This window comes from Eptatretus burgeri, chromosome 12, assembly GCF_056783735.1.
Source record: "Eptatretus burgeri isolate ZD-2024b chromosome 12, Ebu_testis_v1, whole genome shotgun sequence".
In the NCBI taxonomy this organism is placed as follows: domain Eukaryota; kingdom Metazoa; phylum Chordata; class Myxini; order Myxiniformes; family Myxinidae; genus Eptatretus; species Eptatretus burgeri.
The window spans coordinates 71,991,706-72,008,309 of record NC_140972.1 but is presented as its reverse complement, the minus strand read 5'-3'; the positions used below and the strand labels follow the sequence as shown (position 1 = coordinate 72,008,309).

At 40.8% G+C, this 16,604-nt stretch overlaps 1 protein-coding gene across 12 annotated transcripts in view; it reads left to right on the top strand.

Moving 5' to 3' along the window:
* The window catches only part of RHOBTB2 (Rho related BTB domain containing 2), a 63,953-nt gene extending 57,603 nt beyond the window's left edge, over positions 1-6,350 (top strand). For 11 of the 12 annotated variants that reach the window (XM_085848487.1, XM_085848488.1, XM_085848495.1 and 8 more), the window contains 2 exons: positions 1,078-1,183; positions 2,747-6,350. In XM_085848487.1, coding sequence (XP_085704613.1) covers positions 1,078-1,183; positions 2,747-2,955 — 315 coding nt within the window. In that variant the 3' untranslated portion in view covers positions 2,956-6,350. Of the gene's footprint in view, positions 1-59; positions 169-1,077; positions 1,184-2,746 lie in introns of those variants that run through there. The other variant, XR_015049900.1, reaches the window with a different exon arrangement.
* Positions 6,351-16,604: the final 10,254 nt, after the last annotated feature.

The window sequence follows — 16,604 nt, the reverse complement described above, 5'->3', positions numbered from 1 at the left end:
AGCGCTCGTCAATTATCATTTGTACACTGAACAAGTTCCAAATTTCTGCTCATGTGCAGGGCCACCACATCATTGCAGTCTAAGCGTTCCGATAATGATGCAGCCAGTGGACGAAATTCGATCGAATCCCGGTTTAATATCCCGAGCTCTTCCACAAGCCTCGCCAATGTGTGTGTCTGTGTATGTATATAAATATATACTGTACATACAGTATATATTACACAGTGCCTTCAGAAAGTATTTACACCCCTTCACTTTTTCACATTTTGTTGTGTTACAGGCAGAATTTAAAATAGTAAAGTAGACGGGAGGTTGCACCCCATTGATTGGCTACGCTCGACTTACGGTTCCGCTTGGCCGTATGTAATTGATTGGCAGATAAAGGTGGTTCGTCAAGAGCATGCTTCCCCATCTGGGATAACTAAATTACCGAGAAGGTAACGTGAGAGTTTGGCGTGGGGAACACTCCCAGATGGTTGTGGTTTGTCTGTGGTTGCTTCGCAACCCATCAAGCTACAAAGTTCTGTGCTTTGCAACCGATCGTGCTGGCCATTTGTGACCCAGACGACATACCCGTTTTATATATATATATATATATATATATATATATATATATATATATATATATATATATATATATATATATATATATATATATTTTTTTTTTTGCATTCGCTAATGTTGATTGTCGGAGTTTGGGGGGGGCGGGGGGTGGGTGCTGGTCTTCTTGTGTTGGCTCTCAATGGGTGGGGTAGAGTCATGGATATTCAAACATTGAATGACCAGTCCATGGTACATATGAAATCCTGCTTTACAACTGGAGTTGGGCAATGGATACACTTTTTTTTTTTTTTACTTTTCTTTTTCTTTATATAGGGCTTGAAATGTGTTCAAATATTTCCCCCTTTCCCATTTTTGTTTTCCATTTAAAGTTTATGCTGAAATGCTTTGTAATTTTCCATGGCATTAATGGGATGCTTTGATTCAAGAGCTCTTCGATATGCCAGCTATAATGGTGTTGAACCATGTGTTGATCGTTTTGATTTCAGAGTACTTATCAAAAACGTGTTTCTGTAGTTCCATAATGCCAAGCAGCTCTCCGCATGGTGCCTGCATCATCTCTGCACAAACTATAACAGTGTGTGCCGAAAGTTTCCAAAGGAGATGCGTTCTTTGCTTCCCGGTATGTCGTTATGTTGAATGCTTTGTTGTGAATGTATTAACTTGTCGGACTTGATGCTGTAAAGAGGGGAACGCAGAGGCGTGTGTTTTGGCGATTGAAAGTATGGTAGTTTTGGTAAAGGGTGATATAAAGTTGACTCCACCTTGAGTGGGGTGGTGCTGGTAGTTCAAGGGGTCTTCATCAAAGATGTTCTAATTCGATCTCTGTGAATTGGTGAGTTTTCGTGATTTGTCTCCAAATGGTTGATATTGTAATGAATCATATCTGTCTGACCACTGATTGACTCATTCGTATAATTATTTAGTATTACTTTATAGGTGGGCTAGAAAACTGAAAATTTTCACACTGATGTAACTCAGTCGCAGATACATATTGTATGAAAAATCACAAAGCTACATATTAATGAAAATGGCTGTTAACACAATTATCTGTAAACGAAAGTTGACTACTCGTGGAAGGTCACATCATCTTGCATTGGCATGATCGCCTCCATTGGGAGCGAATGTCTCCAAGTTTTATGATGGTATGATGAGAGGGAGTGTCTGTGGGTTTATGGTGTGCATTGGTCGGAAGTAGTAAATGTTTACGGTTTATGGCCGGTGTGCAGTGGTGAGTATTACAAAGCATATTTAAAGATCCAGTCAGACCTCTGTAAGGCATCTTGGTTATAACAAACCTGCACTATGGTGGAAAAAACATGGAAATACAGATGAGAGTGCCAGGAAAAAAAAGTTATCATAACCTCAAAAGAAACAATAATTTTATTACCTCTGCCATCGAAGGTGGACGGAGGTTATGTTTTCACCACTGTCTGTTTGTAAGCCGGATATATCAAAAATTTATGGATGGATTCTGACAATTTGGTGCACAGTTTGGGTGTGGTGCCAAGGACAAATTGATTAGATTATGATGAAGATCTTGGTACTCAATTATTGTTATCATTATTATTTTTAAAGCAATCCTTCACCATCGAGAGATTCGGCCAAAAACTATACATAGCATGGTATTTCAAAAAGTTGTGGATGAGTTTGGGAGGTGACAATAACAAGACGATTAGATTTTGATTTTGGTCCGGATACAGATCCGACCTATCGGTGGGATACAAAATGTAAACTATTAACCCTGGTGAAGGTATGTGCTCTACTGAGTTACAATGCATAAAAATCTTTCTTCATTGAATTATTTTCTAATTTTTTTAATACCTGCTTGCAGTCTGTAATCATGCTCCACAATCCGCATGCAGTCTTCAAGCATGCCCCACAAGTAAATATAAGTAAAACTTGTTATTATTATTATTTTTTCTGCTGCTGATGTTGTCACTATAACAAGGGTTGTTTGAAGTTAAATTGGAAATCGTTAAATTTTATATGCATGTTGAAAGTTTGTTTACTTCCAACACCCACTAATTACAGTGTCTTGTGTTTGCATAACTAAGAGTTCAGCAATCATTAGGGATTATAAAATAATCTTTTGCAGTACATTAGACATGTCATGGGCTTTCTAGTCTGCTTGTATACTCACATCCTTGTATAGCAATGACCATTTACTTTTCTTTGCCGTTAGAAAACCAAGCACATTTTGAGCGTCATCGCTGGCCACCAGTGTGGTACTTGAAGGCCGACGACCATTACCAACGTGCTCGTAAAGAGCGTGAGCACGAGGAGAGGATGCTTGCCAAACCACCTGCCCGCCGTCGATGGTGCTTTTGGATGGGCCCCACTCCCTCCTCGTCTAGTTCCACCACAACAGCCTCTTCCCCAACGGTCTCTTGAAGCTCGTAATTGAAAAGCAGAGCGAGGTTAAAAGATCGACCGAGTGGAAAGGAATTTTGGATTGGTTGCTGAAGATGCCTGGCTGTGCATGCTTCATCCATGTCCTGCTGTGAAAGACCATGGTTTGGATCCTAGTAGCTTGCACTGTTGCATCTTCAAGTGCATGGTTGTTAAAGCGCATGTTGGGAATTTACACTAAAAGGAGGAAAGTGTCCGGACGTGTGGACCGTGTGGGTGGCAACATGAATCATGCTTGGGTTTGCAGCCATATTTTGGTAGCTCTTTGCAGGTGCTGTTTTGGATGTTTGTACTGTTGGTAGCATCAATATGTGGAATTTTTAAAATCCACTGAGTGTTTCTGCCTTATAATTTGCTTTTTAAAATGTAGGAGTAAAATTAAGAGGTAAGGGGTGGGTCGTTTGCTTGTCGGGTGAGATATCCTTTTTTTGTGTTGGTATTAAATTACTCATATATTTTAAATGGTGGGTTTGGGTGGGGGGAGGAGGTATATTAAAAAATAATAATAATAATAAAATAAAAGATATCTTTGAAATCCATATTATTGGAAAGATTAACGCTGAGCTGCGGTGCTACCCCGAAGAATCTGACTCTTTGTGGCTTGGTTTTCTTCTTGCTGGCCTTTGGTGTTTTGACGAAGAGAAAGCTGAATGTTTTGTGCTTGGTGTTAGATATTTGAAGTTTGCCCACAGTGAAAGGTGTAAACAGCCTTTTATTTTGTTGTTAAATGACAAAGGGCTACAATTTATAGCAAAACAAAAAATAAAACGAGAGATTTATTCGGCAATTGTTACTTGCATGCACTTGAAAGACGTTGTTTGCTCGTGTTGAAGATGAAGTTGATTTGCATAATGGTTTAAGTTTGTCGAGCTTGGATTCGGATGACGCGGGGTGCGAGAGGCTTTGCAGTTTTCCCAGGTGTGCTTCCACATTTATTAATTGGTACGGTGGTAATTCCCAAACAAACTAACAATATTACGATGCTACATATCACCTGTAACGTTGAATCATGACCCAGTACCCTGCAGAACACGTTCAGTCAGAACTATGCTTTCATTTAGCCACAGGTTAATCTCTGATTGGAATAAAATAAAAAGTACTGTGTGCTTGTTAAAATGACGTCACAATATGATGGGATATTCTTGGAGCAGTTTGGGAATAGTTTCTTAGGCATGCTCATGAAATGCTCAATCGGCAATCGCTGAACCATGACTCGTCTTGAAGCCTGTTCAAGGTGCCAGGTTTCTTTTTGGGAGTCATTCAGCTTTCGTGAAGTCCCCAGGCAGTCTTGGGTTATGATGTGGGGTTTTTTTTTTTTTAAACATGCATTTTGCTTGAACATTGCTGAGGTATACCATCATTTGGATTCCCTAAGAAACGCATTGATATGACCCTGAGGAACTATTTTTTTTTAGACTATTGGTGGTTTGCAGCAAAAAAACAAAACCAAAAAAAAACTTTCATAATGTCTTTTCGTTTGTTTGTACACGCAATTATAACTTTTCAACCCAAGTTTGCAGACCGGAGTTCTGTCTTATTCCCAGTTCACCTCTCCGTGCCCTCACGTTGTTTACCTGCCTCAATTGACCTTTGGTAGACCTATCAACCAGAATCTGCACTATTCGTTGTGGTAGTAGTGGCGCTCGTCTTCGTCAGAGGAGCTTTCAGTGTTGGTCGGAAGACATCTTTTTATTTTTTCCCCCCTCTCTTTCTGTTTTTTTGTCTCGTCATTTTATTTCTCCAGAAAAATGCAGTATTTTTGTCCTTTTTATTTTTCCGTACTTCAGGAAATCAGCAGAATAGATTTTGTTTTTTCGTCATTTCGTGCACGGCCACTTTTTCTTCTTTTTTCGTTCTTTTTATACCAATTTCTTGCATGCACGGCTTTTTTTAACATCGTCAGTTTTACAATCCACAGGCTGCTTTCAACACACACACACACACACACACACACACACACACACACACACACACACACACACACACACACACACACACACACACACACGGAAACAACCATTTTATACATCCATCTACATTTATCTTTGTACATCCACATTTATTTCCTCTTGTAATTGTATTGGACGCTCTAACCATCGAGTCCTGTGTACAGATAATGTACTTTTGGCAAATGATTTTTGCGTGATTTTGTTTTGGGTTGTTCTTTTTATTTTTTAGCAGCACCTCAGGGTATTCCATGTTGAAAGAATCGAGGACGATGTGGTTTCGGGATTTTGGACGTGAGTTTTTGAAATTAAAATTGTGTGAAAATGGTCCGTTTTTTTATTTTTTTCAGCGCAATTTTATCCCCTCGTGATGCACTTGGCTCTTCTTTTCCAGTGCTTGCTGGCTTTTTTTTTGTAATACCTTTACCTGTGCAATCTTCCAGTAGTGGTAGTAGTGGTTTGTTTGCTGGTATCTTTAACAATAGCAAAAAAACCTTTTGTACTTGAATGGTTTGATTAATTTTGAAATCATCCTGAATTTGTCCAACTTCGTTTACTTTGTCTTTTATCATTTAGTTTGATGTGAGCTTTTAGATATTGCTTTATTGTCTCCTGTTGGGTCTGGTTTCAGGTAATTAATAACTTATTTAGGAATCGGAGTAGGGGGAGGAGGGTGGTTTGTTGGAAGGGTTGAATTTATTTCCCCATTACTGGCATTTTTTTATGAGCGATCAGTGTGATTGTGCACACAAAAGCTTAAGTGTTTAAAATAAAATGATTAACTTGCTTTCGGTGTTTTTTTGAAAGTCAAGACTAATACTGTGCACGTTGTCGTGATCGAATGAAATCCCAAAGTTTTACTGCTCTGATTGATATAAAATGCCGCCTTACTCTTGGCCTAGATTTCAGTGATGTTTACAAAATCTTTTGGAGGAATTTGAAATGCCATCTTATCATGAACTCGTGTTCAGGATGCTCCTGCTGTATCGAGCAGCGACCGGTCGGAGCTCAAAACGTGCTTTGGATTTGATGAGTTTTGCGTCTTGCAGTGCTACTCGTGGTTGGTCCGCTTGCCATACTAGCTGTTTTAAGTGCAGGTGGTGAGTGTGCAACGTCACGTTAGTCGTCGAGGAGAAAGTTGCCTTTGTTACGTAATTGGCATAGATTTCCTTTTCCCTGTGAAGCTGGAAGACAAAGTAAAGGCAAATTGTGATGTGGAAATGCCTTTCTCAAATGCACAGGTAAAGGGTGTGGGGGTGGGGGGCATGCATAAACATTAAATTCTTAACAAATATGATGACGGTATTTGAAAATGAATGCCAAAAGTGTTTTATCGCAAGAATTTTCTTTTGCCTTTTAGCTGGTAACTACTGTTTGTATAGGAAACTTTTGGATCACTTTGCTGCTTGTAAATAAACGCTTGTGAACAAACTGTTTGCGGTGTTGGGTCGTGTGAAGTATTTTACCCCCAACCATCTTGGTCTCCTTCCCCCAGAACACTCAGTCATGGTTTGACAACATCAATACCACTGGATATGAATAAGCATGCATGAAGATATTAGAAGAGACCTCTGGGTCACCTCTAAGGCCTTGAGGCATTTTGACGGGATGTGCAAGCAAGTTCTTGTTCTCAGTAATCGCCCCCAAAATAGGAATGTGATCACTTATCCCACCTGTATGTGTGTTAATTTTATCCGTGTTGATGAAGGTTGAGGCCCCAAGGCAATTTCTCCATAGCTTTTGAAATGGTTTCATACCTCGGGGTACGTGTAGAGCGCTTCACGAGAATTGGTGCGTTATTTTTTTTTGTGGCCACGTAATCCATGAAGTAGTAAAATGTTTGTTGTCCATCGTGTTGCATCTCATTGGGTTTACCAAGACCCTCTCTCCATTGTGATCAGTGGGAGATTTGGTCAATACACCATTCAAATGTCTCGAGTTTCATTGCATGGCGTCTTATGAGTGACGTCGTCCAACAGTGATGTGATGTCCAATCGAAGTTGGCATCGAACTAGGAATGACCATCTTTTTATAATGGAATTGTACTTTTTGAGTTGGTGTTCCATTCACAGTCATTTGAGAAACAGGCTGGCAGGATCTTGCTTCAAGGTACACACAGCAGGGTGATTCATCAATGTGTGTGTGATATCCCTTGGATGGACGTTAAACTGGGTGTCCAATCTGCCAACATTCTGTGGACGTTAAAGATCCCACTGTCCTTCGAGAAGAGTAGACGAGTTATCACTGGCACCATGAACAAATTTCAAATTCCTGTCAACCTCTGGAGGGCATCGCATCAGCAGCACAGCCATGCCTTCAGCGAATGGCACTGCACGAAAAAAGAAGAAAGTTTGAGAAACCCTCCTTCAACATTGATCAAAAAGTCATTCTTGGTGGGAATCTCAGTTTAAAACTAGAAGGGCACGCGGTAGAGCGCATACCTCCACCACAAAATGTCTGATCCACGAGAACATATCGGGCCCAATTCATTTTTGAAATATCATGTTATACAGCACTATATCGTTTTTGGCGCTTTCTCTCAATGGTGAAAAATCACTTGAAACATTAAATAATTCTCGCATCCGGATCCGGATTCGGATCTTCAGCAAAATCGAAACAATTTGTCCTTGTCACAGACCCAACATGTCCAAGTTTCATCCGAATTAGTCCACAACTTTTGAGATATCGTGCTATATATTAGTTTCGCCCTGTCTCTCAATAGTGAAGAATCACTTTAAAAAACTCGTAGTTGGATCCGGATCTTCACCAAAATCTGACCAGTTCGTCCTTGTCACACACCTGATCCGTCCACAACTTTTTGAGATATCCTGCACACAAACAGTCAAAGGCGTGAAAACATAACCTCCTTCACCTTTGGTAGAGGTGGTAATGAAACACCTGACTCATTCCTTTTGGGAATGCATTTCTCCATTCAAAGTTTTCTAAAAACAGACATTTCATCTCTCATGGTGATTAAATTTGAGCAAAATTGGCATCATACTTAGCATTTTGTATGATCAGCTCATTTAACATAGATACTGCACTGGACCACCCGGGTGAAATTATTGCATTTATTATCTTGCCAAAACGAAGTTTTTCCAAGATATGTTAGTCAGCTTGTATGTTTTTTATATATATATATATATTTTTGTTTGTCTGTAATCACGCATAAAAAATTCTGCAGAGCACAGTTATCATTGGAAATTTTTGTAACTTCGCATATCAGAGGCCTATAGAGGTCCCTTTCAGCGCACAAAATTTTGAAGGTGAAGGTCAAAGGTCAAGGTCACTGTCGCAAATCAGGGGAGTCGACGAAACCCTTATTTTTTGAGTAATTTTAATCGAATCGTCTCCAAACTTTATGGGAATGTAGTATATGGTCTGGCGCTCAGCTGATTAGTTTTTGGTGGCGATTGGCCTTGACCTTCATGGTTAGCGCCTGAGGTCAAACATATTCGATCCCAAGGTCAAATTTTCAAGTTTTAGGAACCATATCGTGTAGTACCTCAAATTGAACACCTCGATGAGTGCTTTCTAGATATGTCAAGCTTGAGACATTATGACGTCATTTGGTGACGTTATGAGGCAAACGCATATTTTTCATGGTTACTCTGTAGAACGATTCTCATCGGAATCTCTCGTAGGCAGATATTCCTCAAGGAGTCGCTCCTGGTGGATAGCAGCTCTGATCACCTCAGTGTGACCTGAAAGAAGTCACACGTGGTCACCTTTTGGCAAGATACGGGTCACCCTGCGGGTGACATTGGTTTATTTCACTTTCGGTTCTTGCAGATTTGAGTCAAAATGTAATTGAGGGATAAATTTCACTTCTGTTTCGGTCATGGTGTGAGGCAGACTACGAACCTGTGATTATAGTATTGTTGCGGACCTGGGGTCCTGGGGGTGTCCCAGTTCTCCACAGAATCACCGGGAATCTAGACCGTCAAACACGAATAAGTCCGTGTTGCGGTGTGATGCTAATGGACCACAAATTCCAACAATTTAACCATGTGACCCAGTGTTCTCCATCTGACGACCGTTTAACTGGGAACACGCAGTCTCCTTCTCGGGGAATCGGGCCCGTTGTGGTTGTGCTGCTTTTATCTTTATTGGATCTTGATTATGGTGGCCGAGCTTACCGCCACCACAATGCTGGACTGATGAGAGACAATCCGTTGGGGAAATATAAACTCCTGGCTAATCTACTTATGGACATTGCTGGACCAAAAAGGGGAAAGGACAGACACTGGCAGATTGAAAGAAAAATGTGAATGATAAATTTATCTGCAACAAGCAATGTGGGGTATGGGAAAGGAGGGAAGGGAACTTGATGGCTTTAGTGGAGTCAAAGGGCAAGTGAGGCAGGAAAAGGGGGAATGCAATTAAAAGCAATCAAGATGTGTATTTACAAAAAGGAAAGAAAATGCACAAGTCACAGACTTCACTTAACCTATTCTGTACCTACCAGATAACATGACAGGCTACCCATCAGACCACACAGGGGGAGACAATTTGGGAGGAGCAGGGTGGCCTTTAACCTACCAAACGTGGAACCGTCACCCTTCCCAGCTTGGTGCCGCTCTCCGGAACGCCCCGACACTGCAGTCCATGAGCTCCGTCGGGAGCATCAGCCAACAGTCACGAAAGCCGCAGGTCTCCGTCAGTGAACCAAAGCATCCGGGGCCAGGAAAGAAGCCAGAGCGAATGACCAGGGCAGAAAGTCAGTGTGATGCGATACCAGGGCAGGAAGGGGAAAGAACCAGAGCGTCAAGAACAACTTTATAGCCCCTGGGGCAGGCAGGGCCAAAGAGCCGCACGTCAGATCTTCCGAGGTGGCCTGGGGCCACCGATTGGGCCACTCATGCAAGCACTCCAATTTAATGATTGATAAGGAATGATTGGCCAGGCTGTTGCTGCATATAAAGGATCCCTTCAGCTTTGAAGCCCATCTGAACCGTCCACACAGTGTTCAAAGAGATAAAATGAATTCATTTCACATAATGACTTTAGCCACAAGAGTTGCAGCTTAATGCAGAACAACCCTGGAAACATAGCAAAGTTCAATTGCCCGTGAAATAAACATTGCAGAAAATCCGCTATTTTGCCTGCTCGTCTGTGCGAGTGTCACATGGTACATCAGTTCGGTGTCCATGCAAACGTTAAAACTTTTTAACGTCCGTTTTTGTTTTTTCACCAGATTTGCTTTGATTCTTTGTGGAGCACCTTGCCAAACCTCCAAAAATAGACACAGATCTGGCAGGCGCTTATGGGTGTGAGGTCTTGCAGTGAATGCATTCAATCATATAGCTCGATGAAGCTGGTTAATTCTGTTGCATTCTAAAAAAAAATTCTTCACTCAAGATAATTCTCCAAACAGTTGAAAAAGATAAGTTTTTAATGATTTGGAAATTTCACATTTTCTTGTGTATCGATGGAGGAGGAACTGGAATATCAGGCTGGTGCTCCCGACGAGGCTCCCATAGCCCACATTGCTTACATAGCCTTGCTTGCTTAAAGTAAATAGGTATAATCAGCTTAGTTATAAGACTCGTTATTTCTTGAAATCACAACAGATTTCGACACTTATTTAGTCCGGATGATATCCAATCCCAAAAAGCGAAATATTTCGATGATGTACTTTAATTAGTCCGTGAGAGTAGATCCTGGAAAATCATATCATGTCATGCATGACATCTCGCCAAGCTTCTAATTTGAAAACTTATAGTACTTACAAAAGTGATGTACACAATGATTCGGAGCTATGATGAACAGGCATTTGATATGAATGAGGAAAGTGGAAAAACAAGACTATCGTTAAGAAATTGTTGCAACTTGCTCTGAGTCAGGGCATGGTTGAGCAGGCCAAAAAACATGGCAGCTTCAGACCACAGCGATGTAATGCAGAGAGCGAGGTGGCCGAGAAGCGCCTGATGAAGGTTATAATTAAATAAGGCCGTTAATTATCTTCAAAAGAGGTGTTTTAATTAACCCAAACACCAAATTTTCATTCCTGCACTTCCTTGGAGTTTTCTTTGTATGCATGCAAAGTTTCAGGTGGCTGGGTTTTATGTTTTTGGAGTTATGGAGGAGACACACACACACACACACACACACACACACACACACACACACACAGCCTTTTATTAGTATAGAAAAATTGCAAATACATCCCGTCACTTCGCTGATGGGGGTTTTGGGGGGGGGTGGGAGAGAAAGAGAGAGGGGAGAGGAGGGATAGTGACACCTCACCTCATTTCCAAAATTGGAGATGGTTTTGGCCTGCGCGTGGACTTTCTGCATATACATGGCAAGTTTCACGAAGATCCGATGAAAACTCTGGGATGTGAAACAAAAAAGTCAAAAAATAGGAATGACGTCATAAAAATTGATATGACGTCATAGTGATGTATCATATGTCCGCTAATTAATCTCTGCTAATGCCCTGTTCGATTTCCGCAAACAGAATTCAAAAAGCTTGCCTAGTTTCGGAGATATTTTTTTAGGCGATTTCCATTGGCGGAGATATTTTGACGTCATAACTTTTTTTCTAGGAGGAATTTTCAAAATCGGAGATGGTTACTGTCTGCGCAGGGTATTTTTTTACATATATACGCCAAGTTTCACGGTTTCGATGAAAACTAGGCTGTGAAACAAAAAAGTCCACAAGAAGAAGATGAAGAACAACAATGCGAGTCAGACTTAGAGATCCTCCACGAGGATCTAAAGATGTATCAAGCTACAGAACACAAAATGTCGATGTACACTGGATGCCTTCACACCTAAAACAAACATGGCGAACAACTGGTCGGATGGATGTTGTTGTTTTTTATATGTATCGATGTTGAAGTGAGAGGTGGATGACAATAAATCACACAAAAAGGTTAAACAGTGATGTCCTGTAAAAATAAAATTGGACTTTTTCAGAGGATAAGACACTTCCCGAGTCACCCACTGCACGGCACCATGGGACCCAACAAAAGCAGAAACGTACATCTGAGCGATGTGAGATTGAAAGCATGTGCACTTTTTCCTGAAATGACCAATCAAGCAGCTTGGAGAATGCTCGCCAAGTGGCTTAAGCATTCAAGCAAGCACTCCAATGAAATGGCTGAGAAGAAACGACTCCCTTGGCACACAATTGGCAATGACCGAACGATCATGTTCAACATGCACCTCCCGGCGACGCCCGCCATGTCAAATATGTCCGAATTGGATAAATGAACACTTTTCTCATAGTCGTAACTGCTTGCAAGTTCGATTCTGGAGTTTAAATTTTGTAATTCTCCTCGGTTTGAGATGCTCGCGGTGATCGCATGTGCGGAAATGAAATAAAGCCACAAACGTTGGTGTCTCCAGGCGTTTATAAGCCTTGCAATGTGCCCAGTGATTTGTAACTATTATGAAAAGGCATTCGATAATATGGGTAAGGAGAGTGAAAAAAAAATTTAGCGTTAAGAAATCGTTGCGGCCTGTTCCAAGTCGGGGCATGGTTGAGCAGGCCAAAAAACATGGCGGCCTCTGACCCCAGCGAGGTAACCCAGGAAACGCCTCAAGACCCCAGAGAGCGAGGTGGCCGAGGATCGCCTGATGAAGGATATAATTAAATAAGGCCGTTAATTTTCTTCAAAAGGGGTGTTTTAATTAACCCAAACAACCAATTTTCACTCTTGCACTTCCTTGGAGTTTTCTTAGTATTCATGCAGTTTCAGGCTGCTACGTTTTATGGTTTTGGAGTTGTGAAGGAGACAAACACACTGACACACACAAACACACACTGACGCACGCACGCGCACACGCACGCAGGCGCACACGCACGCACGCGCACATGCACACCCTTTTATTCGTTTACATGAATATTTTCGTCGTAATGAAAACGTTCCTTGTTCAGACCCACACATCCACCCACAGACACGAACTCAGCTTTATGTATTAGATTTGGTGACAGTGAGACACCTTCCACAAAACTGCCATGTTTGCATATTTCGTACTCTTATTAATCTATTCTTCTTCTTCTCCCTCTCTTAGTAATCAGCAGATAAACTTTCTATCCTTTGTCCCCTATAATATCATTTTTCCATGAGTTTTAGTACATTATAAACAAGTGGTGCCAGGCACAACAAATCCCACCCATTTAAGGCATAAAGTTATTTTGGGGATCAAATTTAAATTTGATACATCCTTAACCTGAATGTTGATTGTTAGGAATAGAATAAGGAATATTTAGTCTTAGTTTGAAGTCAATTAAACCATTTTTGACGAAGTTATGAGCGAAAAACGATTTTGACCTTTTCGTGACCTGACCTTGAACTTTGACCTAATTGGACCCAAAAGTTAATGGGGTTGTCCGAGGTTCATTACCCACCTGTGGATACAATTTGACAGTGTTTGAGCCAGCCGTTTTCCCATAAAGTTGTATTTTCGTAACCATGTTTTAGTTTTAATGGAAAATTTGTATTTTTGACCGATGACCATGACCCCCAAAACTTCGGACCCTACCGATCTTCACAAATATGCATTTTTCACTATAGGAATGGGTGGGAGTATAAATGCCAAATAGAATAAGGTTCACTATCAGCTTAGTTTGAAGTAAATCAGATCATTTTTGACGAAGTTATGAGCGAAAAACGATTTTGATCTTTTCGTAACCTTGACCTTTGATCCAATTGGACCCAAATGTTAATGGGGTCATTCAAGGTTCATTGCCCACCTGTGGATTAAATTTGATAGTGTTTGCTAGAGCCGTTTTGCCGTAAAGTTGTTAACAGACAGACAGACAAATAAGCCGGTAGGTGGACATGGGTAGTCGACCGTTGCTAGGCAACGGAGGGGTCCATAGCAACGGTTCTTTCTCACACATAACTAGAACATACAATGAACCTACCATACCAGTTTCATGTATATCTGACTCATAGTCTCTGAGATATAACGAACTTCGTTTTTTTATTGTTTTTGACCAGGGTTCATTCAAAGTCTATTTTCTCCGACAGTTTTCATAGGATCTGGCTGGAAATTTTTGACAATATGGCTGAATGTACTGCCCACAGTCGCTCGTGGCCCGATTTTTGATTTTCGGAAAAAAAATTTTTTTGGATTTTTCAAAAATTTCAAAGGTCCATTGCGAGGCAACAGATGGGTCCATCGCAACGGTTCTCATTTGAACACAACGAGGTCATGGTTTGAAAACCCCCCCCCCCCCAAAAAAAAAAAAAAACTTTAAAACCGCAAGCCAGAAACAACCACCACACAGGCCGTTCCTTCGCTCTCGTAAACGATGACTGGATTGGGGCATTGTGTTTATCTATAAATGCGCATATTGTGTAGTAGATAGTAGAAAAATCATGCAAATTATGATACAAGCATCAAATTTGGCATTTCTGTTCTGCAGGGCTTTCTGATCTAATCAGCCCGATTGGCCATTTGAAAATCCACATTTTGAAAAATTTGAAAAAAAATTAAAAAAAATTAAAAACTTCAAAAAAATTTGAAGTCACAGCTGGCTGAAATTCTTGAAGCGTAAGTGAACATCCCAGACAGAGAACCAAGGGGAGATGCAGTCATCATTGATGGCTTAGCACTTATCAAGCCCTATCTCCACGCACTTCAAAGATATTTGATGACTCTGCTAAAGAAGACGTAATCCCAAAGGTGGAATCCTATGGTGCCAGTACGAGAGGGTGGACGTAGTGTTTGATGTGTACAAGAAGGCAAGTCTGAAGTCCGAGGCAAGGTCGAAAAGGTGTCAAGGAATGAGAAGAAGAGTGACAGGAACCAGTAAGACCCCAAGTAACTGGAGAAGCTTTCTTCAAGATGACAGCAACAAGACTGAGCTGTTTCACTTCCTTGTGGAAAAGATGTGTGAAGCACAGACAACAAGCACAGTCATTGTCACAAAAGGAGAAGATGCCATTAGCAACACAAGGAAGTCACTGGATGCTGTGTCTCCATGTTGTCATGAAGAAGCTGACACTCAAATATTTGTACACACCAGGGATGCAACGATGGATGGCAGCGAGTCCATTATCATTAAGGCTAATGACACGGACGTACTAGTCATAGCAATATCTGTACTGCCATCCTTACAGGAACTAGGTCTTGAGAACATGTGGATTGCCTTTGGCCAAGGAGCCAAGGCGCGATGGATTCCAGTCCATGAGGTAGTTTCTGCAATAGGGCCTGAGAAAGCTAGAAGGATCCCATACTTCCATGCGTTCACTGGATGTGACGTCGTGTCTGCCTTCCGCGGTAAAGGGAAGAAAACTGCATGGCAGACTTGGAACGTCTTTGATGATGTTTCTGAAACATTCACCAATCTCAGCCAGCAACCAACATTGATTCGTGATGTTGACTTTTTTGAAGTTTTTTTTATTTTTCAAAATTTGGATTTTCAAATGGCCAATCAGGCAAATTTGATTAGAATCCTCTGGAGAACAAATGTGCCAAATTTGATGCTTGTATCATCATTTGCACGATTCCTCTCAAAAATTGCTGTTATCTGCCCCACTATTAAGAAATCGAGAAATTATTATAATACATTGTCATCACTATCCGGAAGTGATGCGTGCCTGTACGGAATGTTCACATGCATTCCACGAATTTGTTCCACGAATTGTTCCATTCCACGCTTTCATTGAAGTAACAACTGCTGTGATACTTACACACAGAGTTAATTAATATGAAAATTAAAATCGTTTACCTCCCTGTCTTTGCTTACCAGGACATTCGCTGCCATTGACATTTGCCACTCCGACGCCACGGTAACTAAGGCACTGATCCCCATCGTCACCGACACGTCACGTGAGGTCATCGTCGGCCGGCCGCGCACCGGCCCACGCAGCAACGTGTCTTGTGATTGGTAACTAAATGGCGTATCGGCCACGCCTACGCAGCAACGTGTTCTGTCATTGGTTGGTAAATAAATGGCCATAACTTGGGAACCACTTGTCCGATTAATATCAAACCTTGAAAAGGCACATCCACAGGTCCCCAGCAATATAGCTGGCAAGTTTAAATTAGATCGGACCAGGGGTTGTCGAGAAACAGCGGACACACACACACACACACACACACACACACACACACACACACACACACACACACACACACACACACACACACACACACACACACACACACAGCTGGAATTATAGATAAATTATTATTTTTCGGTTCTCTTCATCTTGGTTGGTGTCAAAGAGAAAAGCCCCATATGGCAAAGAGAACTGTGTCCATGACAACAATTTCACCCCCATTTCCATGAAATGTGATTATATATATATATATATATATATATATATATATATATATATATATATATATATATATATATATATATATATATATATATATATATATATATATATGGATGTATTTTGATTTTATTCTTGCCAAATCTCAGGAATTTTTAAAGATATCAGCTTGAAACGTAGTTATTTTTTTAAATATACATATGTGTATTAAATTAGTCAAAGGTCAAGGTCAATGCCATCAAAATCATGTAAAACACAGATCAGGTGGCAATTGGTAAGATGTATCAGCTAAATTTGTTCTGCACAACACTCATCATGTAAAAACACTTGATACGTGAAATTTTCCAAATTACCAAATTGCTGTTTCCATGGCAACTATTATTTATTTCGATTTTGCAAGCATCATTGATAGGTGAAATTTTCCAAATTACCAAATTGC